This window comes from Ictidomys tridecemlineatus, chromosome 1 (genome assembly GCF_052094955.1).
Source record: "Ictidomys tridecemlineatus isolate mIctTri1 chromosome 1, mIctTri1.hap1, whole genome shotgun sequence".
In the NCBI taxonomy this organism is placed as follows: domain Eukaryota; kingdom Metazoa; phylum Chordata; class Mammalia; order Rodentia; family Sciuridae; genus Ictidomys; species Ictidomys tridecemlineatus.
The window spans coordinates 47545129-47572654 of NC_135477.1; the positions used below are offsets into that span (position 1 = coordinate 47545129).

The 27526-nt window shown below is 44.3% G+C and overlaps 1 protein-coding gene across 1 annotated transcript; it reads left to right on the forward strand.

The window, feature by feature from the left end:
• Positions 1 to 1275: 1275 nt before the first annotated feature.
• Positions 1276 to 26906, forward strand: Dusp29 (dual specificity phosphatase 29). Its single transcript, XM_005325884.5, has 3 exons — positions 1276 to 1503; positions 15990 to 16210; positions 25983 to 26906. Exons 1-3 carry the CDS (start codon positions 1304 to 1306, stop codon positions 26210 to 26212), a joined length of 651 nt encoding a protein of 216 aa, XP_005325941.1. The 5' UTR covers positions 1276 to 1303; the 3' UTR covers positions 26213 to 26906.
• The last annotated feature ends 620 nt before the right edge of the window (positions 26907 to 27526 follow it).

The window sequence follows — 27526 nt, forward strand, 5'->3', positions numbered from 1 at the left end:
ACAGATGCAATTTTCCTTTTCCTTTTTTGTACTAGAGATTGAACCCAAGGGTACTTTACCACTCAGCCTCATCCCCAGTCTTTTCAATTTTTATTTTGAGACAGTGTTTTACTAAGTTGCTTGGGGCCTCTCTTAAATTGCCCAGGCTGGCCTTGAACTTGCAGTCCTCCTGCCTCAGTCTCCTGAGTCAATGGGATTATAGGTGTGCACAACTACACCAGATCAGTTTTTCTTTTCTGAATATTTTCAATGCTGTTGGTTGAATCATGAATTTGGAACATGAGGATCTGGACGACTGACTGTATTTGTCAAGTAAATAACATTCCCTCCCTGCCACAGGCCTATCTCTATAATCCTCAGTCGTTTCATCCTTTTCTCCTTCCCTCTAGTCTCAGAGCATGAGTACAACTTCCCTTCCCTGGGTGTTTGGCCATACATGTGCCATTAACTTGGCTCATAGAACACACACTGCCCTATTCCACTGTGAATTCATTTCCTCAGGGACAATGGAAACTCTTCTTCTGCATTCCACTAGCAGAGCCTGACAAGCTCTCCAGACATGTTTCAATCTGCAGACAGAACAGCTCCCAGCATGAATATCTCTTTTGACTCCCTGATAAACTAATGCAGCAATGGCCAGCCTCCTGGTGTGAGCCGTGAACATGACCCCAACTGTCCTAACAAGCTGGCTATCCCTCCTGTAGCAGCTTGCCTCCCACCCCAAGGCTTCTGAAGCCCTGCTTCTGCCCTTGGCTGTGCAGAACCCGGACAGACCTGCTCTGGGCTTGGCCATGTGCCCTTTCTGCTGGCCAAGTGCTCCCTGCAGCTATCAAGCATGCTACAGTCCTGCAACACCAGGGGCTTCTGAACTTTCCTATTTGAGATGAAAATGGCCCAAACTAGCAGATTCCAATCAAATGACAGAAAAAGTAGGCACCAAAGAGGGAGTAAAGTCTAGAAGCATGGTGGAAAGGGACTGGCTGTCTGGAAGGATTTTGTGAGCCCAAAGCCTATTCTGAGTCAGCAGCAAATTAACCTCAGCCCCCAGTACTCTCTGGAAACACTGGAATGTTGAGGAGTGTTGTTTAACTGCCATCATGGCTGGCCTTGCTTACCTGTGTGGCCTGGGATAATCAAGCAGGAGGAGAGCAAGCCAGGGACTCTTCAGCCATATTTTAAGGTCAGCTTCTTCCCACCTCTTTCTGTAATGCCTGTTCCTGACCTTAGCATTCCCTGCTAATCCCCATCCTAACCCTCTCTCATGACCAGCTGCAGAAAGGAAAGAAAATCCTTTCACTTCAAAATGACATCTGGAGAAGCGAAGACAAGCCTCAAGAATGTCTACCCATCTGCCAAGAAGCTGCCCCTGAAGGCGGAGGAAGAGAGGGAGACAGAGGACTACTGCACCCCTGGAGCCTTCGAGCTGGAGCGTCTCTTCTGGAAGGGCAGCCCCCAGTACACCCATGTCAACGAGGTCTGGCCCAGGCTCTACATTGGCGACGAGTAAGTACCCAGGTTCTCCTTCACTTTGGCCTTGCCCAGGAGAAGGCAGCAGCTCCTCCCCAGGTCTCCACCACACCTCTCAGGAGAGCACCTTGGCCTTCAGAGTTGTTCTCTGAGAATTCTATTAGTTAGGGCTGGGTTCATCTTCATTTAACAGAAAACGCAGAAAAGGGGCATAAGCAAGATAGAAGTTTATTTCTCTCTTGCATATAAGTCCAGGGGAAGGCAAGCTGGGGCTGGCATGGTGACTGCATGATCAGCAGGGACCCAAGCTCATGTGCTCTGTTCTGCCATCTTGAGGGCCTTTTTAGCTGGGTATAATAGCAACAAGACTGAAGTCAATCCTCAGGTTGAGAGCATAGGAACACCCAACCTATGTGTCTGAAAGGATGGTAAGCCTGTCACCATCCCCCTTTCTGAAAAATGCCTACTGTCAATACTACTTTCTACTACTAATGGCTATTATTTATAAAACCCTGTATGCTGGGCACTTTACTAAGCACGTTGCATGCATGATCTCATTTTAGCATCATGTCAACCCGACAAAAAAGATTATCTAATTACTCCCATTTTAAAGGTAAGGAGAATGAATGGTTGAGTTATGCCCATAATATGCTAGTGGAGAGCTACAGTTCAAGTGCAGCTCTTTCCAAACCAGAAACCTTCGTCATAACTACCACTCTAAGCCCTCCCACTCCATCATCCAGAACTTTGGGGCAGATGGGGCAGGACCCCTGTGTGTGATATTAATGCACATCTTCCTGCTTGAAATCTAGAGATAAATTGCTAGCCATGAGAATCACTCAAGGGTAGTGTTATGGTGTGGACATGAAGTGTCTCCCAAAAGCTCCTGTGTTATTGCAGGAAGTGAAATGATTGGAATACAAAAGCTGTAACCTACTCAGTGGATTAATCTACTTGGTGTATTAATCATTCCAAAGGACTTCTGTACTGGGTGGTCACTGTAGGTAGGTGGGTGTGGCTACAGCGTAGGTCTCTGAGGGCATGCCCTTGGGGATTATCTTGTCCCCTGGCTTCTATCCCACGCTTTGCATCCATCTTGAGCTGCGTGGTCTTCCTCTGCCAGGGCATTCCGCCTTCCTTAGTCCCAAAGCAATGGAGTCAGACAACCATGGACTGAGACCTCGGAAACCATAAGCCAAAATAAACTTTTCCCCCTCTGAGGTGTTCTTGTCGGGTGGTCTGGTCACAGCAACAGAAAACTGACCAACAGACAACCTCCCTTCCTTGTCTTCTTTTTTTGCATTAATATTTTGAAATGTGAGAAATTATAAAAATTACATGCCTTTTTATACCAAATTAAACAAAATAGGGGTTATAAAGAGAACTGCATAATCTGTCTTTGTCCCTTCTTAACTCTACTGCTGACCAATATTAAGTTCACATGTATGCTTCTACACACATTCTAACACACATTCAATGTGTGTTCCTGCAAATATTAGGAAACATTTACCTGCATATAAATGACTTGCATATCTTTTAAACATTTTTTTAAAAGGAATCATACTATACTTACTGTTCTGCACTTTTCATACTCCACAGTATAACGGCCCTATGATTATATTAATCATTTCCCAGTTGAGAACATTAGGGTAATGTAGGTGAGGGTACACATGAACTCTCTGTACTGTTTTCTCTTTTGAATTCAGTTTTATTGGGATATAATTCACGTACCGTAAAATTTATCCTTTTAAAGCGTACAATTCAGTGGTTTTATTATATTCAGAGTTGTGCAACCATCGTCACTATCTAATTTCAGAACATTTTTTTATTACCTCAAGAGGAAACCAGGAGTCCGTAAGCAGTCACTCCTCATTCCCTACCTTGCCCCAGCCCCCCGGCAATCACCAATCTATCTACTTTCTGGTTTTATATGTTTACCCATCCTGGAAGTTATAAATTGAATCATTCAATGTGTGGCCTTTTGTGATTGGCTTTCTTTCACTTTGCATATTCTTCAAGGTTGATCCAACTTGTAGCATGTATTAATATTTCATTCCTTTTATTGTCAAACAGTCTCTGCACTATTTTTTTTTCCTTTGGTACTGGGGATTGAATCCAGGGGCTCATGCATGTCAGGAAAGCACTCTGCCACAGATCTACATGCCCAGTTCTTTTTAAAATTTTATTTTGAGATATGGTCTCATTAAATTGCTCAGACTATCCTCAAACTTGCAATCCTTCTGCCTCAGTCACTTGAGTTCTAAGTTCCTGGGATTACAGGTGTGTATTATCATGCCCAGCGCACTGTATTATTTTGGAAATTTTTCTGTAAGTCTAAAATTTGTAAAAAAAAAAATTGTTTCTTTTAAAGGTAAACATTCACTTTGACCCAAAAATATCACTTTAAGAAATGTAATTGGGCTGGGGTTTTAGCATGTTTGCCTAGCATGTGTGAAGCACTGGGTTAGATTCTTAGCACCACATATAATACAATAAAGGTCCACTGACAACTAAATACACACACACTTTATGTGTGTGAAAAAAATATATAGATATATGAAATATAATTCACAGAAATAACAGTACCAATACATAAGGAAATATACACAATAATGTCTATTATAACATTGACAAAAAGAAAAGGAAAAGGGACCTAAATTTCTCAGCTTTAATGATGAAATATTAAAGAAATGTAGTAAATCTGTTTTCTTACTGTAAAAGTAAAATATGTTCATTATATGAACAGAAAAGTATTAATTCCCTACTTATAAAAGGTTAGTAAAAGAACTTCCTCATAGGGTTCCATGGTTATGTGAGTATATATATATAAAATAGTGCAGTCTCTAGTACATGGTGAGCACTCCATAAAGATTAGCTATAGTAATAAAAACAGTGGGTACTATAAGGAAGAAAACTTTTCAATATCCCAAGTCCATATTGCAAAGCTACTCCTATTAATACTTTAGTATATTTCTTCTTAGACTTTTAGAGTATTGTTTTTGGTTGAGTGATTCATTTTTATATAGTTGTAACTGTATCCATTATTCATTTTATCTTTTTCACATGGCTTCATTCATAAGCATTCGTCCTTATTGCATGCACCTCATACATTTAATTATAATAGATATAATGTACCAGATGGACAGGAGATTGTTCATTGAACCAGTACCCTATTGTTGAACACATTGTTTATTTCCATGTTCTCACTTTCATAAACAATGCTGCAGTGGACATCTCTATGCATAACTATTTTCCATATGTAGAATTATTTCACTAGATCCAAACTAAAAATGTATAAGGGAGGGTTCGGGGGAGAGGAATTAAGGAATAAGGTGTTAAGACTTATACCATGTCTGCGTCTTCATCCATGTTATTCCCTGCCCTTCACCTCATCTCAGTGACCAGATCCTCTGCAGAAGTATGTTTTTTCCCTCTATATTTTATATATTATATGTATCTTGCCTATGGCTTATAATAGTAACAACAACAATAATAACAGCTACACTGTATTGAATTCTAACCCATGTGTCACACTTTGTGCTGGGCATCATTTAAATGCCACAACCACCCTATGAAGGATATACCATTATTACTCCCATTTTACAAATTGGAAAATCAAGGCTCAGAGAGTTCATCTTTTCAGTCAGTCAGTAAGCATTTACTGAGCAACTTGCTGGGAACTGTGGGAAATAAAAAGAGGAAACTGAGACTCAGCTGGGCTTAAGTGATCAGCCCAAGGTCATACTACTAGTAAATGGCAGAAATTATGCTCAAAACCAAGATCAAAATAAAAGTCACCAGTAAGAGAAAGACACCATTTTATTTATAGATGAGGAGACAAGATATATAAAGAAATATAACAAGGAAGTGGAGTGGAAAAAGAATGGGATCTGAGTCTTGGATCTGCCAGTTACCAGTTTTGTGACCTTGGACAAGTTATTTTACCTCTTCCCTTTACAAGGCAACCTTATGGGACTTATCTCATGGGAGGAAGATTGAATGCATTAAAATAAGTGCTAGAGTAGTACTCGGCACATAGTGAGTGTTCCATTAAGTGTTTGATATCATCATGAATCTAAGAAAAATCACAGCAGATAAATTCTAAGCCTGGTTTTGGAGGATGGATAGGATATCAAAGGAATTCCAGACAGAGGGAGCAGAATGAGAAAACACAGAAGAGAGAACCAATAGGGTGATTTATCTGGAATACAGAGGGTGACTGCAGCAAGAAGAGCACTTTCAGAAGGTCTGACTAATCCAAACTCTACCACTGTGTGGTCAGTTTCAACTAGCTGTGCTAATCCAACAGGCCACCCTGGCATCTCAGTGGCCTTCCTCAACAATGGTTAATTTCTCACACATGTTACAGTCCACAGTGGGTCTGTTGTGACTACACTCCATAGCCCCTCAAGTCCAGGGCCTAGGCTGATGGATTGGACCCTATCTGGCATATTGTTGGGATATTTTTCTTCCTTGGAGAAGAGAGAAAAGAGAGACATGGCAAACCATAACCTGACTTAAGAGTGACATGAACCATTATTGCCTACAGTTCATTGGACAAAGCAAGTCCATGCCAACATCTTACATTAAGGGGACCAGAAAGCATAAATTGCCCTTAGAAGGAACAGCAAATATTCTAAATGATAACTACCTACCACAGTCACCTGGTGAGCAGTAGTGGCTCTGGGCAGGGCCTTTTACCTTTCTGGGTCTGAGTTCATCTCAGTTACAGAGAAGCTTCAAAGAACTAAGATATGTAAAAGCATTTTGTTACTCATAAAGCAACACATAAATGCAAATGTTTTTGTTACTATTGTTAGTGAAAAAGAAATCCAGAAAGGCAGGTAAGGGGTAGCTTGTAGAAGGCTGAATGCAGGGAGACCACTTCCTTCACGAGGCCACGGAAGTTGAATTGACTCTTTTGCTGAAGAGAGTTCCGGACCAGGAGATGTGCTGACTATAACCCTGCTTCTGTCACTTCCCTTTCCATTCAATCCAGCCCTGCATAATTGAGCCCCAGGACAAACACAGACACTCAGTCCAGGCTCCATGGTCAGGTGTGTGGGACCTACATGACCAGCTGGGGGACAGAGTCCAAGACAGCATGGCCTGTTGCAGGTCCCTTCTCGGCTCAGGGCTCCCTCCTGTGACAGCCACTTAACAAGGTTAATGATACTCCCAGAGGCTTATTGGAAGTACAATGAATTCCACTGCCAATGAGACCACAAGGGGGTTATAACCTGGGGGGTGAGCAGGCGAGGTAACCTGTGTTCTTGGTCTCTTTGTAGCTGTTGTCCAGAGCAACAAAAAGCTCAAAGCTGGCTCCTCACACACAAAGCCACAGTTTTAATTTGATATTTACATTTGAGGTTTTCTTTTCCCCTAAAGCATCTCAGAAAGCCAAATGCCAAGGCTCTGGAAGTAAAGGCGGTTCAGACCCAGGAATAAGGGTGGATGTCTGGAGCAGCCAGGACCCCTACCTAACTGTTCCTGAGGCCTAGGCCATTGACTCTTGGGACCTAAAGGAAGCCAGACCTCCCCCAAGATGGAGCTTATTCTTGGCCCTCTTTATGGAAACAGGCAAAATGGTTGGGCATCTGTCTACTCCAGAGCCACCAAGTTGAGGCCAAATATGGATTTCATTTCTTTTCTTTCTTTCTTTTTTTTTGGTACTGGAGATTGAACTCAGGAGCACTCAACAGGCTCAACATCCCTAGCTCTATTTTGTATTTTATTTAGGGAGAGGGTGTCACTGAGTGGCTTAGCGCCTTACCATTGCTGAAGCTGGCTTCTAACGTGCAATCTTCCTGCCTCAGCCTCCCATACCACTTGGATTACAGATATGCGCTACTCTGCCCAGCCCAAATGTGATTTCTGTGTGGTATTAGGCAGGTCACTCAAGCTCTCTGAGCTTCAATTGCTTCATCCATAAAACATGGATTGAAGCCAGGCCTGGTATACATGCCTGTAATCCCAGATCAAGGTAGAAAAATTGCAAGGTAGAAAAATTGCAAAAATTGCCAGCCTCAACAATTTAGCAAGACCCTGTGTCAAAATAAAAAATAAAAAGGGCTGGGGATGTGCCTCAGTGGTAAAGCACCTTTGAGTCAATCCCCAATACCCTCCCACCGCACCCCCCACCAAAAAAAAATGTGATTCAATGTGTTAACACATTTCAGATGCTCAGTGCACTGCGTGGAACACTCATTGAGTATGAAATATTAGATGGGATTACAGATGAGGCAGATTCTAGAAATTTGACTCAGTGTGTGGGGAAAGTAAAGAGCAGATGCTAGACTTTACCACTAAAGGTCCTTCTACCTCAAGGGCAGCCTTGGGACAAAAACACCCCTGAGTCATATTTCTCCCATAAGATCCTAGCATGAAGGCAAGGCGAAGTGCTGGAAGGAAGGACCCTCCTCCTGAGCCTTCTCTACTTATTTTCCTCCTCCCCTCCACAGATACTGTCCTTGCCTTCCTCTCAAACCCAGGTTTTCCCAGGAGGATTCACCCAACACAGTGCCTGGAAACTCCAAGTCCCCACTGCTCACCGGCTCTCAGGGGAGGAGAGGGGCAGTTCCATCACTGCAGCCTGATGAGAAGAGGCTACAGGCAGGAGGGTCTACTAGGTCCGTGGAGGGGGTAGGATCTGACCAACAGGCCACGTTGCAGATATTCCCAGAGGAAAGTCTTCCTCGTTCATGGTCCAGCACCCTCTCCACTCATTCCCATAACTTGGTAGGCGTCTGAGCTGGCCACACTGGGAAACATGGGCTCAGTAAAAGCTGTCCCACAGGACTCAAGGCACAGAGTTCAAGTCCCCATTGTGTGTGGTCAGTAGCCTTGTGTGGCCTTTGGCAAAGCATTTTATTGTTCTGGGACTTGGTTTCTTTATTTGTTAAATAAAGGATGATTTCAAAGGCCCCTTCCAGCTCTAAAAAAAAATTCTTTAAGAAATGTCCTATTAAATAAATTAGGCTTCATTAGGTTCAAGCACATACTTGTTTTATTACTTTTAAGTCATTCAAATTAGATTCAAATTAGGTTAACCAAGTGTTGCCCTCCAGAGAGTCAAGGACTCAGAGATAAGAATAATTCATCTCGCCTCTTATCAATCAGCAGTCCCTAAATGGGTGCTTCAAAAATGCTTGAGTATGCTTGAAAGCACTAAGTTTCTGTAATTTAAATATTCTCACTTTAATCTTGTTCAGATCTTTCATTTGCTTAGCAAAATCTTTTTTCTTTTTCTTTTTTTTTTCCCCCTACAGTCAGCAGGAGGGGAAATATCCTAGCTACTCTCAAAGTGATTGCAAATTCCTAGGCAGGGCAGCCTGCAATGATAAGGCTGAAACAGGATAATTGAGAAATCTCCCCTGCCACAATGTGGGCGTCCCTGTGAACCAACACCAGGGTGCTGTTAAGCTGTTCTGCTGTTTGAATAGCAGAGGTCCTATGCAGTTCCCCATTTTTTATTAAAGCTATAGTTGCCTCCAAGGTCTGGTGCTTAGGATCCTCAACAGCCAGCTGCCCTCCCCACAGTGCCTGATCCTTCCCAAATGCCTATGGCCAGCTGCTGACAGCTGAGCTTGCTTTCCTGGGAGCACTCAGCTCTGTCTTACAGGTTCTGACTTATGCTCCCAACCAGGCCAACAGCCTCAAAAGCCAGAGGTATCTCCAGGGTTTCCAGCTGGAGAAACTAGAAAAGGAGGTGGAGGCAGATCAATCTGCAGGAAAAAAAAAGAGTCCTCAGATGAGAGAGGACTTGCCCTTGGTGTACCTGTGATCCCTTTCCCCCCAAAAAAACTTGGCCTCTCAGCACCAAGCTGAACTAAAACTTGACCTGCTCCTCCAAGGTATGGCATGGCATGTTTAGGATGCGGCAAAAGCACTCCATGGCTGATAATTTAAAATGCTGGATGTCACCTAAAGGAATTAGAACACCTAGACTCGGAACTTTCAACTATTGAAGCTGACTTAGGTGCAACTGGACACCAGTCATGGGCAAGATGGCCAGATGGGAGATGCGTGAGACCATGGCCTGGCTAGGTCTCATGCCTAATGAAGCTTTCTCAGTCAATGCCCCAAAGAACAGTAAGTTCCTTGCACATAGGATGGGGTTCTAGCTCAGTGGAAGAATGCTTGCCTAGCATGTGTGAGGCACTGGGTTCAGTCTCAGCATGGTATATAAATAAATTAAGTAAAGGTCCATTGACAACTAAAATAATATTTTTTTAAAAAAAGAGACTCCTTGCACAGTTAGCAAAGAAAATCATTAGTGTGACATCATTTCTCAAAAACAAGGCCCCTAGTGGATAGTTTCTCTCCTCCCTTCACATCTATCCTTAGAGGACTGGAGTTTGGGGGAGTGGGGCAGACAGGAAGAAATTTTAACAGGAGTTTAAAATCCCAAGGCCACCCTATGTCTTTGCAATAGTCAAGTCTCTCCTGAGTACTAAGGAAGTAACATCAATACAATCATGGTACACATTAAATAGTAAATGAATACATAACATGTTCATTACTAAAAATCTACAAAACACAGACGAAAAGAAAATTAAAATTCCCTATAATCCTATTACCCAGAGATAAACATATTTGATGTACATTTTTCTACTGCCTTTTTCCCCTGAATTTTTATTTTAACGTGTCAAAGAAGCTTGAATATTGGATCATTCAACTTCACCAAAAACTCATAAGGAAAATACTGCCAGTGTAATTGGTTCTATTCGAAAGCAAGGCAAACTGAGGCTCTCAAAGGTTTCACTGTGTTAGCTCAAGCAGGAGTTTAAGCTGTCACCCTAAGCAACCACAACACCATCAATGAGTGACAATACCCTAAGAAACTAAAAGGCCAGTGAACTTCACCTTCATATTAGATGAATTAACCAAGATCAGAAGCTCAGAAGGTGCCTACTGTTTTCAAGTCCACCTGCAAGGAGCAGTCACAACCAAGACTCCACTAGAGATGAAGGACATCATCAAGGTCACACCCATAAAATGACATGTGACCACCACAGTGTGATATGCCCCAAGATAAAAAGGTGCCAGATTATAGGACACAGACCACCCGCAAACCAGAATCCATGAGGAGTGTGGGAAAGCAATGGGTCTTCCTGAAGCCAGGATAGGGGGAACTGGCCCAGTCGTGAGTGGTCTTTCTTCAATGCCCAATGCAGAATTCTGAAACATGGGACCATCTTGCTTTCCACCTGAAGGTAGCTGGCATAAGGTTTGCACAAACATATACATGCAGAGTTTGTGCCTCCTCCCCTCTGGGTAAGGGCATACACCTGGGAAAATTGTCTTGCCTGCAGAGGCTGAGGAATTTAGGGCCTAAACAAGCAAAACTACAAGAACACTGCCCAAGCAACTTCCACATAGGGAGTGTACTTCTCCATCATTCCTCTAAGGTGGGGTGTCAAGCAAGTTTTCTAGGGCAACTCCAGAGGGCTGGCAGGAGGCTGGGCCAGGCCAGAGAAGGAGGAAAGGAGGGAAGTGTGTGACTGAAGAAACTGGGCCATGTGAGAAAGATGCCCATTTCCTAAGTCTTCCAATCTCAAGTCAGAATCCACAGAAAAGGCCAGAGGTTTGTAGGAGGAAGGAACAGCTAAAGAGAACTGAGTCAAAACAGGGATATGTTCTTTAAAAGTGAACTGCATGAGTCCACCACATGAGTATCAAATGTCCAACCTTATAGTTCAGACAGGGGATAAAAATGAAACATTAGCTGACACATGGTGCACACCTATAATCCCAACAATTTGGGAAGTTGGGGGCAGGAGGATCGCGAGTCTAGGCCAGCCTGGGCAACTTCAAGAGATCCTGTCTCAAAATAAAAAATAAAAGGAGTCAGGGTTGTAGCTTAGTGGTAGAATGCTCCTGAGCTCAATTTCCAGTACCAAAAAAAGGAAACATTAACACATTTTTATTTTTTGCCTATTAAATTTGAAAAAAAATTAAAATATAAATCTGAACCAGTTTTCTAGAGGGCCACTTAGTAACAAGTATAAAATATATTTAAAAATGTCCATACCATGGACCCAGCAATTCCACTTCCAGAAATCACCCGTAAGAACATAATCAGATGCTCCCTAAGAAATACAGCAAAGTGATGGGTGAGATAAAGTTTGGGAGATATATGTGACTACCATAGCGCTATCAAAGGACATATGTTAGGGGCTGGGATTGTGGCTCAGCAGTAGATCTCCCCACCCCCTAACATGGGCGGGACCTGGGTTTGATCCTCAGCACCACATAAAAATAAAGGCATTGTGTTGTGTCCATCTACATCTAAAAACAAATATTTAAAAAAGGACATATGTTGACAAAGGAAGACACTTATGATATAGCACCCTGCCAAAGTTTTTGAAACTGTACACATAAGTATACTTTGGAGACATCATGGGTTCAGTTCCAGGCCACCACAATAAAGAAAAAAATCAAAACAAAACAAGTCACTCAAATTCTTTAATTTCCCAGGGCATATAAAAGTTGTGTTTACATAATAGTATAGCTAAAGTGTGCAATACCATCATGTTTATAAAACAATGTAAATGCTTCAGTTCAAAATGTTCATTGCTAAAAAATGCTAATAATCATCTGAGCTATTGGAAAAATGACGCCAATAGATTTGGCTTGCCACAAACCTTTGATTGGTAAAGAATGCCATATTGAGGCTGGGCATATAGCTTAGCATGCATGTGACCCTGGATTCCATCTCTAGTATCACACACACAAAAAAATATCTGTGCAGCACAATGAAATGAAATATGACTGTATAGTATTGTATTAAAACACATTTCTATAAAATACACAAATCTATCCACGGAAAGACAACTGGAGGATCTTATATCAAAAGGCTAAAGATAAACATCGGTCACAGTGGCAGCAGCTTGGGAAGCTGAGGCAGGAGGGTCATGAGTTCAAAGCCAGCCTCAGCAATTTAGTGAGACCCTGTCTCTAATAAAATATAAAACAGGCTGGGGATGTGGCTCAGTGGTTAAGCATCCTGGGTTCAATCCCCAGTACCAAAACAAACAAACAAAAGGCTAATTATAAAATCTTGTATCTCTAGCAGATTAGAAATGGGTTTTTTTTGTTTTTTCCTTTGGGGGGGGTTATGTTTCCCACATTCTACAATCAGCATATGTTATTTCTGTAATTAAATGACATTATTTTTTAAAAATGAACAAATTGATCGAATGTAGGATTTTTCTGAAACAATCAGACACTACAGCTCCTGCATCATCCAGATTCTAAAAATAAATTCCTAAATCTATTTTCCCCTCTGAAGTCTCTTCTCCTTCAGCAGATACACATAAATGGGCCCAGGACAGGGCCATGTGGCCCTTTTCTCTTTGCCTCCACCTCAAAATGCCTCTGCATTTCTTAGTTTCTTTCCCACATAACATATCAAGGCAGAGAATGTATCTGGCCCTGAGATTTTAAAAGCAAAACACTACGTACCAGACAACCACCCTCAATCCCCACCCCACGTCCAATAATTATTGAGCTGGGCGTCTGGCCCAACTGGGGACCAGCTGCTGTGTGTCTGAGATCTATGAGGCACTGTTTTATTTGCAAATTCCCCATTCTGCTGTGGATGCTCTTCCAAGTTCTTAACTGGACTCTGAGTAACTAAGCTGGGGGTAGTCCCCAGAATAGAGTGTGAGGACATCATCTCCCCTTCCTGGCCCAGGTAGCCAAAGAGCCGTGAAAATCTGCAGTGGGTCTCAGACACTGACCAGGACTGATGCTCCTCATGAGTCCCTTCCTCTCAGACACAGCCAAAGCCAGCTCAATAGAGTGAATAAGGAGGTGTCATGCAATGAATCTTGTTGCATATCTATCCTGATCCTTGACCTTAAAAGCAGCAAAGTGCAAACTGTTGTTTATTCAAACTGCCATTTGATTATGTTAAAACCCAGTTCCTGAACTCAGAGAGAACCGTCTTTCTGATGGGTACAAGCTTCCTGTCAAAAACAGTTAATTTTAATTTTTCCACTGAGCTCAACCTCAAAGTGGGGTTGATTGCTACTCAGCAATGATGGACTGCATTAGGGGAAGCTTTAATTGAGTGCAGATCTGGGTTCCAAAAGCATAATGTTTGTTGTATACATACTTTGGGACAAAAAGAAAAATGAAAAGCAGATCTTTCTGAGGAAAAATTGAAAGCAGAATGTGTTCCACTGTCAGGATGCCAGCACCAAGGCAGCTGGAGGCCTTGGTGGAACTCCCCACTGCCCCACACCACAGCTCGACAGGCTGTTTACAAATGTTTCTAAAGGCTCAACGCCTGTGCTCAAGTCTCTCCTTCCTAAACTCTAGACACCATCATGGTTCCTCTCACAGCAAACAAAAAGCTCCAAGAAACTAGTGAGACAGCAGCACCACTGGAGAGGGGCCATTGGCATGTGCTTCTGATGCAGGACTCCTCTCAGCCCAGGGTGTTGGTCCCTATTGCCATCCAATATGGCACTTCAGTTCACATCCTTTTCCCAGTGGCCTTGAAATGAGGCTTCAGCTGAAGCACAATGCCACTCCTGTCCTCTTATTATTAGGGTTCCAGACCCATGTCACCTCTTCCCTGAGCTGCAGACTGGTCTCTGTGCTATTGAGGGAGATGTCTTCTTAAAGCCAGATCTGGTTGTCCCTCTGTGACATCACCCTAGTCCAAGCCTCCTTCCTCTTTTGCCCATACAACTGCAGAAGCCTCCAGAAGACCTCCCTGCTTCTGCTTTTGGTCCCTCTTTAATCCCACTCCACACATCAGCCAGACTGATCTTTATAAAAGGCCAACCGTGCTCTCCCTTCCCTTAAAGCCCTCTAAGGCTTAGAATAAGATCCACACTCTTTCCTGTGGCTTGCAGAGCACACCAGGATCCCACCTCTGCCCTCTGCTACAGCCTCACCGGTCTCCTTTCTCAGCGCTTGTTCCTTCAGCCTGAATGAAACACTCTCCCCCTCCCTTACTTCAATGCCACCTCCTGGCAGAGGCCTACACTGACCATCCTACCAAAAGCAAGACCATGGTCATTCTGAATCCTGTGACACGGCTCTAGTTCCTTCACAGCTCTTACTACTGAGATCTTATTTGTTTGTTATTTGCTATGTCGAGTAGAACCTGAGTTTCCCAAGGGACCATGAGTAACCTCTTCCCTGCTGTAACATCAGCACCAGAACAGTGCGTGATACCCAGTGGATTCTAAATCACTATTTGGGGATAAAAGTTTGACTGCAGAAAGTAACAAACATTTCCTGAAAGGCCTGCATTATCTCCAGCCTCTATATCTCAGGTTGTGAATTCCTTGGTGTGGTCTGCTCTTGCCTCTCTCTTCCCCTCCATCACCAAACGCTGACCCTTGTGGTGGGGCAGTCAAGGAGGAGCCCCCTCCCCAAAAGCTCCCCAACCAACCTGCCCTCCCAGCAATAACTCCTGCTTCCTCTGATAGTCCACCATGTTGCCTTTCTGTCTAGTCATGTTCCAAGGCCACAGGTCCTTGCTCTTCTTTCTTGGAAATTCTTGTCTAGAAAACTAAATGACTGGGCTGGGATTGTGGCTCAGTGGTAGAGCACTCGCCTGGCACATGTGAGACCCTGGGTTCAATCCTCAGCACCGCATACAAAAATAAACAAGTGAAATAAAGGTGTTGTGTCCAACTACAACTAAAAAATAAATATTAAAAAGAAAGAAAACTAGGGGCTGGGGATGTGGCTCAAGCGGTAGTGCGCTTGCCTGGCATGCGTGCGGCCCGGGTTCGATCCTCAGCACCACATACAAACAAAGATGTTGTGTCTGCCGAAAACTAAAAAATAAATATTAAAAAAAAAAAAAAGAAAGAAAACTAAATGACTTCTCTGCCAGCTTCAGGAACTTCCCCCAAGTAACTCAAACAATGGGATACTCAAAAGCTGACCTCAGAACAATGCTTTACTCAACTAGGCCAAGGACTCACCAAAGTAACTGTTTCACATTGTGCCCACCAACCCTGTGAAAATTTTGCCCAATCTCAATCAAAATCTCACAAAGACCAGCCTTTAGCTATTCTTTCTAGTCCTGACCTGAAAAACCCTATATATATCCGGAAGATTCAGAGAAGAGGCCTCTTTAAGGGGTCTACTGGGGCTCTATGAAATCGGCCCAGATGAATGGGTTATCCTGGAAGCCTTTTGGGGATCTGGCTGGCCCAGTCCAGCAGGAGGGTTCAGTGCCAGGTTTAGCTGGATTTGGTAAATGATGAAAAAATGGATGAATGAATAGCTCAGTCACACCATCCTCCAATCCTGCCGAAACAAGAGGGATGAAAAGACCAAATGGCGTGAATGGCCCCTGGGTCAGTCTAAGCAGGGCTTTGGGGCTTCATTTGAAATCACCTTATTTTAGGAACCGGAATTGAGTGAAGAGAGCCTTGGATGGTCCTCCAAAGTCCCCTCCTCACCTCCATCCACCCCAAGTCCACACCACTCGCCCCCGTCTGCGCCAAGTCCCTCATGGCAGACCAACCTCTCTCCCTTGCGCCCAGGGCGACGGCGCTGGACCGCTACGGGCTGCAGAAGGCGGGCTTCACGCACGTGCTGAACGCGGCCCACGGCCGCTGGAACGTGGACACGGGGCCCGACTACTACCGCGACATGCCCATCGAGTACCACGGCGTCGAGGCCGACGACGTGCCCACCTTCGACCTCAGCGTCTTCTTCTACTCCGCGGCTGCCTTCGTGGACTCGGCTCTCCAAGACGATCGCAGTAAGAGGCCCGGCCCCGCCCCACAAGAGGCCCCGCCCTACAAGAGGCCCCGCCCCCTGAGGGCGCCTTGAAAACGTGGTTTTCCTATCCAAGGCTCTAAGGTTGCATGTGGTTGATGAGAAGACCTCTGAGCCTCCGGAGGTTGTCATGGTTTGAGGACCAGCCTCACTGAGCATGCTACTGGTGGGGTTCCGACTTTGATGACCACTGAGGAATCGCAATCGTGAGAGTTTAGAGCGAAGGGCTATCATTAGGTCTAAGAAAGTGTTCCCTGAGGAGTATCAGCCATCCTTCAAAAGGAAAAGGCAGGGTCTCGGGGTATAGCTCAGTGGTAGAATGCTTGCCTATTGGAGGCTCTGGGTTCAGTCCCCAGCCCCCCCACCCTTACCCCCCCAAAAGGAGCCAAGATCCTAGCCAGGTTCAGGGTGGGTATCTATGGAGAGACTTTAAATTCTTCTAGACTCACTAAATTTCCAAGCGCACATCCTCCTACCCTCTAACACTCCGTGTAGCAAGACCTTCCATAGCAAGTTGACAACCTTGGCTAAATTGTATCTGAGAATTTGAGTTTTGTACCTGCAATGTTCAAGTTTCCCAGTGTTGATTATCCATCTTCTAAATCATAGTACTAGTCCTTGTGCTCAAAAATACAGTTTTAGCTGCCCTAATTTAGGAAAGGCTACAGGCTATTCTGGAGAAAAGGGCACAGCCAAGGCATGTACCAGGGAAAACAATAGGCAATTATTGCTGCATATTGCATTATTGCATTCCACAGAGGCCAGAAGGACTTTAACTCCCTAATCTGGGCTCTGACTTCAGCCCCATGTGTCACACTCCTTTCTGGGGACATCACATAATTCAGAGTATCCAGTTACTGAAAGCCTTTCTTGCTGTAAAGGTTGGAATCACAAGGCTCACTGACTGACCGACTGACCTGCTTCAGGAATTTGCAACCTGAGGTTCGGCCTAGGCCAGTTCTGCTGGACAGTCATCCCACAGTGGCCCTAGCTCCACAGCCAGCCATAACTACTAACAATTTGTCATTATCAATGGTTCAGAAAGCAATGTCACTATGGGATAAAAACCCTTGGAACTGAAGTGCTTGTGTTAAAAGATGTCTCAATTCTAAGTCATTTTTTTTTTACAAGTCTACTTATGGATTATCTTTTGTGTTCTGCACATTCTGGATTTCCAAGCAGGATGAAAAAAGTAATTGAACTCTGACTCATCACCATAAGGTAAAGTTTGAAGTTAACTGAAAACACATTTGACATGAAAAAACAAAAGCCTACAACAGTTCAATCTTTCAGTTTCTGTTTTATGTGCTTGCTTGCCATTTCTATGTCTTAGAACTCCCCCTTAATGGAAGAGACCTGGCAGACTTTGGAGAAGACAGGACTGGGTTCAAATTCCTGTTGCAAAACTTACTAATGATGTGATTTCTCTGAGCCTTGTTGTCTCCATCTGGTGATGAAAATATTTACCTTGTGAGGTTATAATGAAGATCAGCAGTAACACACATAAAGCACTTGGCATAGAACCTGGTGCACAGCAGGCTTTCGGATGCATTTGATAAAAAGAGGTCGTGTACTGTGAAGCATATAACTTTGCCAGCATATGCATATCATCATAATAAAGTTTCCAATCCTAAAAAAAAAAAGAAAGAAAAGAAGGAAAAAAGACATTCCAACTTTGAACTTGTATGATATACTCACATGAAAGCTTGTTTTAGGTTCCTGGCACAGCATTTGAGAGGCTGCCCCCACTGCCAGATCAGGAAAGAATCAAGATCTAGAGTCACATGTTTAGACTCAGAGAGATCACAGAGCACCAATGAGGATGTTTCAGGCTGGTGTGGGTTGTGACCCTTAAACCAGGAGGGCAAAAGTACCCAGCAATGGAAGGGTCAAGAAGGAAGAGAGCCAGGTGCCGTGACACACACCTGTAATTCCAGTGGCTCAGGAGCCTGAGACAGGAGGATAACAAGTTCAAAGCCAGACTCAGCCAAGGTGAGGCCCTAAGCAACTCAATGAGACTCTGTCTCTAAAAACAATACAAAATAGGGCTAGGGATATAGCTCAGTGGCCAAGTGCCTCTGAGTTTAATCCTTGGTACCTCAAAAAAGAAAAAGAGGGAAGAGGATATATAGAGAGGCTAGAGGATGTGCAAGCAACCAGATTGATTGGAAGGGTGTGGGGCCTAGATCAGCTGGGCAGAATCAGGGAGCAGGATGTGACAGCACTGTCAGGTGGGAGGCTGGGCTCCATTCTCAGTGCCCTTTGCCCCTGAATGTCTACAGACTTCCTCAGCCCAAAGCATCAAATATCAATCCTTCAGAACCACGAAGAGCAGAAACAAATGAAGGTGTCCGTGTGTAAGGCAATGGGATGTAGGGACAGGGCTGAAGAAAGTCCCGTGCCCCCGTCAAAAACAGCAGCTGCTGTTTTATTCCAGCCAGTGTTTCTTGTGAGGATAATGAAAACATGGTAGAATTTCTGACTTTTCAGGAAAAGTCTCCAATCTGGATTTTACTATAAAATCACTCACATTTGTTGACAGCAAATTGATATTTCTTAAAATGCGGGAGAGGGCAAAACCAAAGCAAACCAATGGCCATCAGCTCGTCATCTGTGCCCTGAATGGTGCAGAGTAACAAAACAAAATGCTTGTTAGCTTAGCAACAGCACTGCCATAGAGAAAGCAGATGACAGGTGCCTGGCCTCCCTGCCACTCGTGCAGTGAGTAGCCTGGTTTTGTCTAGTCATGCACTGGAAAACCCAGGGACACTTTTGTGGCATTTCAGAGGCAGATCCAGTTGTGTGTTTCTTATTATACTCCTGATGTAAGAGGTGTTGATGGGTAGTCTGGCCCAAAGGCAGGCCTCTCTCTTTCCTCCCTCCTTCCTGTCTTTCCTGTCCTTCATTGACTTGTTTCAGCCAAGGGTTCACTGTTCCCTCTCCCTGTCCCTCATAGCCAGTCATGCTCACTCTTTTTTTTTAAATTTAATTTTTATTTTTTTGTGTGTGATGGGATTGAACCTAGTGCCTTGCACATGCTATGTGTTCTTTTTTTGGCACTGTTGATTGAACCCGGGAGCACTCCATCACTGAGCTACATCCCTAGTCCTCCCCGCTTCTTTTGGTACTGGGGATTGAACCCAGGGCGCTTAACCACGGAACTATATCCCTAGTCCTGTTTTAAATATTTATATATTTGGTACTGGGGATTGAACCCAGCGCCTTGCACCACTCTACCTATCAAGCTATATCCCCAGCCCTTGTTTTTTAATTATGAGACAGGGTCTCACTAAGTTGTTGAGGGCCTCACTAAGTTGCTGAGGCTGGCCTTGAATTTGTGATCCTCCTTCCTCAGCCTCTCGAGTTGCTGGGATTATAGGTGTGTGCCACTGTTCCCAGTGAACTGCAGCTCTTTTTATTTTCTATTTTGAGAGGGTCTCACTAAATTTCTAACACTGGTCTTAAACTGGCAATCTTCCTACCTCAGCCTCCTGAATCACTGGGATTATAGGCATGTGCCATAGTGCTCAGTATATTCATTCTTTTTAAAAACCATCCCTGGGGCTGAGGTTGTGGCTTAGAGCACTTGCCTAGCATGTGTGAAGCACTGGGTTCGATTCTCAGCACCGCATATAAATAAATGAATAAAACAAAGGTTCATCAACATATTAAAAAAAGTAATAAAAAAAAATCCCTGGTGTGTGTCAGGGAACTGTACTCCTGGCCAATTATCATGCCCAGAGGCCCACTTCTACCCCCTCTCTATGCTGATTTGACCTTCTGAATGAACTCTCCAGAAAGCCTCAATCATGCTCCAAAAATCTTAAGAAATAATCTAGTCTGCCATCCAGGCCTGAGATCTCGGAAAACTAAAGCCTAGAGAAGTCTAGTGACCTGCCCAGGGCCACAGAGCTAATCAGAAGCAGTAGTCAGGACATGCCCTTGCCAAGGAAAGGGGTTCCTTCCATCACTGAGGCCTCCTGGAAGCGTCTTTGGCCCTTATTTTGAGCATCTGGTGACTGTGCTGTATGAGGGGTACCAATTATCATGGAAGGCAAGGCATGTCAGCTGGTTATGGGACCTGAAACAAGTGAACTCATCCTTCTTCATCCGAAAAAGAACCTGTGACAGAATACATTTGGAGTGCCTTCACTGTTCCCATGTGATTATCAGGGCCTGCCTGAAGATCAAATTTCAGAATCCGCATTGACCCTTGGTTCATTCTTTTTTTTCTTTTTTAATTCATGGTACTGGGGAGGAAACCCAGGCCTTCAGGCATGCTAGGCAAGCACTCTACCACTGAGCCACATCTCCAAACTGGTTCCTTATTTCTTAAATAAACAGTCTTTAGCCTACTGTTGAAGCTCCCTTAAAATCTATTATGGACCCAGTAGGTATAAATAAATAAACAAAGGCTTCTTCTAGCAAGAGGTTGATTCTCTGGCTCTGGTTGATTCCCTAAGCCTTAACCAGACCAGATCACCAAGTGTCTCCTGTCCTCCTATGGCACACACACCCTGGCAGTCCACCAGACACCCTGTTGGTAAGGGGACATAGGAGAAACATTTGATGGAAACTAGCTATTTCCAGATACAGATTTGTGACCTATCAGTGGATCAAAAATCAATTTGGTGGGTGTTTCTTTTTGAAACATTGAATAAATTAGAAATAAATAGAAAATATCAGCTTGCCTTGCAGGTATGGATTACTTTTGACTGACAGGCACACTGGCCATCTGCTTGGGCTCAGATCCTGGGTCTGCCACTCCCTAACTGTGTGACTTGGACAAGTCCCTTCTCTGCACTTCAGTTACCTCATCTGTAAACTGGAGAAAATAACTTCATCAATGTCACTGGGTGACATTGACAACATAAAGTGCTTAGAAGAGAACACAGGTGTCAGCTGTGAATTTCATCCTGCTCTGTTATTTCCTGGGGTTGCGCAGAAAAATTTAGAAGCCAGTGATATAGAAAATGCCAGCTCTGTCAAGGCTGCCTTTGCCGAAGACCCTACCTGTGGCTGGCATCCAACTCACAGTCTCCTGCTTTCTCCATGAGGCCAGTGCTGGGAACAGGCCTTCCAGACTCTACTGATTCCTGCCGCCCAACCCTGGGCTCCAAAGGATGGTGCTTGGCAGGGCCACTGAGCAAAGAGGGAGCAGAGGCCTGAGAATTCTGGGGACAGTCCCAGAGGGGAAAGAGAACAGCAGGCTCTTTACCCTAGGAAGGTCCATCTAGTTCTCATGGCTGACAGCATGAATGGGGGGGTCTTGAAAACCAAATTCAACTCCAGGAACTCCTGCCACAACTGAATGTCCCTCCTCCCTCTTTTCCCGCTTTCCCTTCCACCCCCTCCAGCTCCCCTGCGCCTGCCTCCCCCATCTCCCCTACCTTCCGCCTTCCTCTCCCCTCCCCCCTCACTTAACAGACTTCAGGCTCCCCAAAGGCTTAATGAACTACAGCTTTCGTCTGTTTTAGTATTTAGTCATGACAGGAAGAATTACTCTTTTTGCCAGGAGAGGAAGAAACGCTTTAGTTATCAGCAGAGCTGGCCAGGGGCCAGGCAGCTTCTGGAGCAGCCCGTGGGGATTAGAATGCCAGAGGTAGACATGCGCTGGCCTGGATGCAACCACACCCCACAAGCACAGTTATGCTGGGCAAGAATGTGGGGCCCCCATCCCCTAAGCCCTAAGTAGCAATAAAGAAGGGGGACCTGCTTCCTGCCTCCCTTTCTGGCCAAGGTGAAGAAGGGAAAGGCCCAGCAACAGGGAGATGTAGGATGAGCGGGCCTGGTGAGCTTGTGGAGATCAGTTAAATTGTGATAAAATGAAGAACTATTTACAGAGCACCTCCCTGTGCCAGGCTCTGCCTGTGGAGAGGCCACTGTTGTCCTCACTGTTGATTGGAGTACGCAGACTTCTCCAGCCGTGTAGGGCTGGAGAGAAGAGCCCAGGTGCTTGGTGTTTAGCACCGCATGGATTTCTCATGCTGCCTTGGTTTCTGACCATCATCACTCTACTGGGCATTGGTCCAATGAGGAAAGTGAGGTGGTGGCAGTGAGAGGAACATGCAGAGCCACATCTATGCAGAAGCTAGCTGTCCTTGTATCCTGTGATGCTCCATAAACCCACCAATGTCCATGAGTGTCTTCTTGGACAACTCTTCAGACTTCAGGCCTATGACTCAGGAACAGGGCAGGCACTGGGGTCACACAGCTCAAGCAGTCCCAATGACTGTGACACCAGCAGAGTGATCCCATAGCGACAGGAGAGGGCACCCACTGGCAGTGGTGGGACAGTCAGTTGAATCTCATTGCTCTGAGCACAGATAAAGCAATGAGATTCTAGTGGCTATTGGGCTGGCACACAGTAGGGCCTCAAATATATGTTGCATTGAGTGATTCCAAGCAAAAGCTTTCTGGGAAACCTCTAGCAAAATCATTGCACCCCCATGAGCTTGTTTCCCCATCTGCAAAGGAAGGATGATGATAATGAATCCTTGAAGGTTGGCTGAGCATAAAAGGAGATATGAGCTAGGTGAGCTCTAGAGCGCCACCAAATGGAGGCCTGAGGGATGGGAAGCTTTTGAAGCTCCTGGCTTCTCAGAGAGGCCCAGCTGTGGGCATGGAAGAGGCCAAAGAGCTTTTCTTCCAGATCTCTGGTCCCCAACTTTTTGGATTCAGAATTCTTTTACACTCTTAAAATAAATTAGTGAATACAAAAGACCTTTTGTCTATGTAGACTATACCTATCAATATTTACCCTATTAGAAGTGAAAACTGAAAAAAATTAAGATATGTGTTCATTTAAACAGACCTATTGTATAGCAACATAATTACATAGTTTTATGAAAAGTTATGTGTTCCAAAATAAGTTAGGGGCAAGAGTGATATTATTTTACATTTTTAACAAATGTCTTCAATGTTAGGTTTAACACAATTCAGTTGTATTCTTATATCTGCTTCTGCATTCAGATTATTGTGATAACCTCTTTCAGTTGAAATATTTAAAGAAAATACAGCCTTAATTATATATTTAGTTGGACAAGGGAGGAATATTTTAATAGTCTTTTGAGATAATTGTGGATAGTCTTCTTTGAAACTGCACCAAATCTCCACAAACAAAATATTTTAAGGTCACTTGTGATGTGGAATCAGAAACCATATCAATGAACTTCATATACTCTCACATTAAACTCCACTGGTCTGTCTTAAGTGGATCTTTTGATATAACATTAAAATGTCCTACAATGTTCATTTGAAAATACTAGTTCACTAAGTTATATGGTTCTTTTAAATGCTGACATTTTTCATTGCAGATTATCCAAAAAGCCACACTTGTTAATATCACCATCTATCTTAAAGGAAAAAAAATCATAATGTATTAGGAAACTGTCCTAATAAGTTCCATCATCTCAAAGTGATGGAAACAAGTTTTCCAAAATTCTAATTTTTGTTTGAAATTCTGCATTTTATCACCAGCAACAAATACGTCAGTTGTTTTCTTTGACATGACAGGCTCACTTGGTTCACTTTTGAGAAGAGGGCTGCTAAATTCCCAAGTTTGAATACCCATGGTTTTTCTGTCATTTGTTCACTCAAGGAAAAATGTGTTTCCTGAAAACAGCAGCTATTCAGCTCGCATCTCAATCAGCTCGCATGTGCTTTTCCTTGAGACAACCATTGTACTTCAGTATGTGGCCAAAGTGCTTTATGTATACATCCCATTTCATCACATGGAATATTAAGAAGTACACCCAGGGGCTGGGATTTGATAAAACTAATTTTTACTGCTTCATCGAAGTTATTCTTAAGGGAAATTGCTGTTTGCCCCCTGAGAGTGTGTGGGGGCAGGCAAAGCAATTTGCTTACTAGTCTAACTGGTGCCTGTGCCATGATCCCTGCTAAGACAGCAGAAGTTCTGCACACCATTGCCTTTGTGATGGTCACAAAGGCAATGTCAGCATGCATGTCAACACAGTCAGACAAATATCACCACAGTACGATGGATGATGGAAATCGTATTGACTCCATGCATCTCCTGAAAGTTTCCTGGGAACTCCCAGGGATCTTGGAACACACTTAGAGAACAGCTAGAATAGACAATACTGTAGCTAATTTAAATTTGAAGAATATTCATCCCTTTCCTTTGGCACATGACAGTAAAACTACTTTCATTTTTTAAAAAACTCAACCATGTTATTTTATAGAATTAGATTTGCTCACTGCTGATCTGATTTTGCTCCCCTCCTTGACAGTTGAGGAAATTAGAGCTCCAGAGGCTGAGTGACTTACCTATTTGTTAGCTAACTGGCAATGAGTGGCAGAATCCAGTCTGGAACCCAGGTCTGCAAGAGGTCAGGCCAGGGTAATATGGGCCCCACTGGCTACATGGATGCTCAAGGATGCCAAGCAAGCAGACCATGCCCTCTGGGCTGCACAAAGGGCCATCGGGGATGAGGCAGCGCTCCTTATCCAGGGTCAAATCTAGCAGCACTGCAGATAACGTAAAAAGCATCCGTATCTCTCCACTCCACATGTAGCCCAGGCATGGGATGGTCATTCCAGGGTCTCCCAGGGAATGCATTCTGTCTATAGTTGCTTATCTCTACAGAGGAATTTCATTTTAGACACATATACACACACACACACAAAAAAAAAATTAAACGAATCCTTCATATACAGATTGATAAAAATGTCCAAGATATATTGTTAAATGAAACAGCAAGGTATGGAAAAGGATGTAGAACTTTGCCTTTGAGGGGAAAAAAAAGAAGAAAAATAAATCTATTTCATTATGCATATGCACTGATTCCTCTCTGGAAGAAAAAATTGACAAAGTCTGTTGCTCCTGGGAGCTGAGGCACTGGAGTCTTTTCAGGGCATCCTTTAGTAACTTTTGAAATTTGAACCCTAGTGCCTACCCTATTCAACATAATAAATGAGCATTAAACACACACACACACACACACACACAAACCCATAAAATCATTTCTTCAGCACACTGACTTGGAAGTTCTCACTTAAAGGTACTCAGGCAAGTGAGAGCCTTAACTTCATTTCCCTCTTCCCCTTCCTTACCAAGCAACAGTAACATCTCCTATCTATCTATCTATCTATCTATCTATCTATCTATCTATCTATCTATCTATCTATCATCTATCTATCTATTTAGTGCTGGGGATTGAACCTAGAGGTGCTTTACCACTGACTTAAGTCCTAAGTCCCCAGCCCTTTTATTTTTTATTTATTTTTTTTAAAAATATTTATTTCTTGGTGTAGATGGACACAACGCAATGCCTTTATTTTTATGTGGTGCTGAGGATGGAACCCGGTCCTGCCTGTGCTAGGCGAGCACTCTACCGCTGAGCCACAATCCCAACGACCAGCCGCCCCCCTCCCCTTTTATTTTTTGAGACAGGATCTCACTAAGTTGCTGAAGCTGGCTTTGAACTCGCAATTCTCCTGCCTTAGCCTCCTGCACCACCGTGCCCAGCAACTAATGCCATTTTTTGAGTTTTTAATGGGTTCCAAGCAGCATACAAAGTATGTTATGTACAAATTACCTTCACAAAGACAAAGAAACCATGAGAATTTCCCCCATGCACATGGGGAGCTGTGGGTGTAGCCAGGCTGTGGGTGGGAGCTGAGTGAGCCAATCAGGACTGAGCAGGCCTCCCTGGGCCTGATGCAAGGCCTTCTCCACAAGCCACACCACCTCTTCAGTGTGGATTTTCTTCTCTCAATTCCATCTGCAGATAAGATCCTGGTTCACTGTGCCATGGGCCGGAGCAGATCGGCGACCCTGGTCCTGGCCTACCTGATGATCCATAGGAACATGACTCTGGTGGATGCCATCCAACAAGTGGCCAAGAATCGCTGCGTCCTACCCAACCGGGGCTTTCTGAAGCAACTTCGAGAACTGGACAAGCAGCTGGTTCAGCAGAGGCGACAGACCCAGCGTGGGGACTGCCAGGGGGAGCCATAGGACCCTCTTCACCACCAAGCATAGACTCTTGGGATGGAGAAAGAAAAGCTGAAATGGCGCTGCCCCATGACATTGGTCACAGAGAAGGGACAGCAAAACCAAAGCTTAACTTCTTCCTAATAATCTTATTAAACTTCCCAGTGTGTGCTGGGAGCCGGGAGGCTTCAGAGCCGCCTCCAGGCGGAGTCCAGGCCTCAGCCCCGTTGGGGGGAGACTGGCGCCCGGCTCAATTGGTTACAGATGAGAGCACCGTTCTGCAGTCTCCTGTAATTTTTTCTCCCTCTTCTTTTTTAAAAGATGGAAACAGAAAAGGATTTAAAAATGTGTGGGAATTGTGTTGTGATTAAATGTTTGGCTTTGTCTGAAAGTCACATTCTTATAAAAAAATAATTTAAAAATAGAACTTGATTTTCTATAAACACAGAAAATTCCTGTGCAGCTGTGTTACAGGAGAGCTTTCACAGGTATCAGGGCCTCTGGGGGCCACCCCAAATTCTTTCCCCATGGAATCCCCAGGTCACCATTCACAGATGCTGCTGGCCTGGCAGGGGTGGGGAGTAGGGTCCTGAGCCCCTTAGAAGCCCCTGCCCTTGGCTTCTTGCCTGCCTCAGGGAGCCAGGGCTCTTCTGAATGGTGGCCAGAGCTGCCACTACTCAGACAAATTCAATAAATTGTGGCAAATTTGGACAAGCAAGAGTTTGGCTTTATAATTTTGCACAAAGAGGGAAAGGAGGAGACACCCTTCAGCAGACCAGGACTGTGTCTCTAGCCAGAGCAGCTGGGGCTGGTTTGTTTTCAGTCACACCAGGAAGTATTTGTAAAGGGGTTTGGTGTGGAATGGAAGGATGGGGCAGTCAGGGGGGCTCAGGGCTGAGCTAAGCCATTCACTGTGAGCATGTGTGCTCTTCATTCTTGAGAAAATAGTAGCAGCACCAAGTGGGTCGTGGTGGCTTCTAGAGCCAGGAACCTGAATCAGGCTGAACCCAAAGAGAGAGAGGGGTCGGGGCAGGGGGGTGGGGGTGGGGTCCTGGCAGCCAATGACCAGAAAGGGAAACCACCTGGATAAAGCCAAGAGAGTGTGCTAAAGGCCGACTGGGAAACAATCGAAAGGCGCTGGGTCTCCAGTTTGGTTCTCAACAGAATGAAAGAGGAAGTTCTTATGGGAGGGGAGGTAAGAGTCCAGGGATTCAGCAGCTGGATAAAGTCACCCAAGAGTCTCCCTGTGACCTCAGGGAAGCTGTTCTGCTTCCTGTGTCCTGGGCCCTTGTGCCTGGACCTGATTCCCTGGGATTGTCCTGGTTCTGCTCTGGGAGG

Coding starts and splice junctions, on each gene's coding strand:
- Dusp29 (XM_005325884.5), top strand. CDS start 1,304: ATGACATCTGGAGAAGCGAAGACAAGCCTCAAGAATGTCTACCCATCT. Junction 1,504..15,989: donor AGGCTCTACATTGGCGACGA/GTAAGTACCCAG, acceptor CCTTGCGCCCAG/GGCGACGGCGCTGGACCGCT. Junction 16,211..25,982: donor GGCTCTCCAAGACGATCGCA/GTAAGAGGCCCG, acceptor TTCCATCTGCAG/ATAAGATCCTGGTTCACTGT.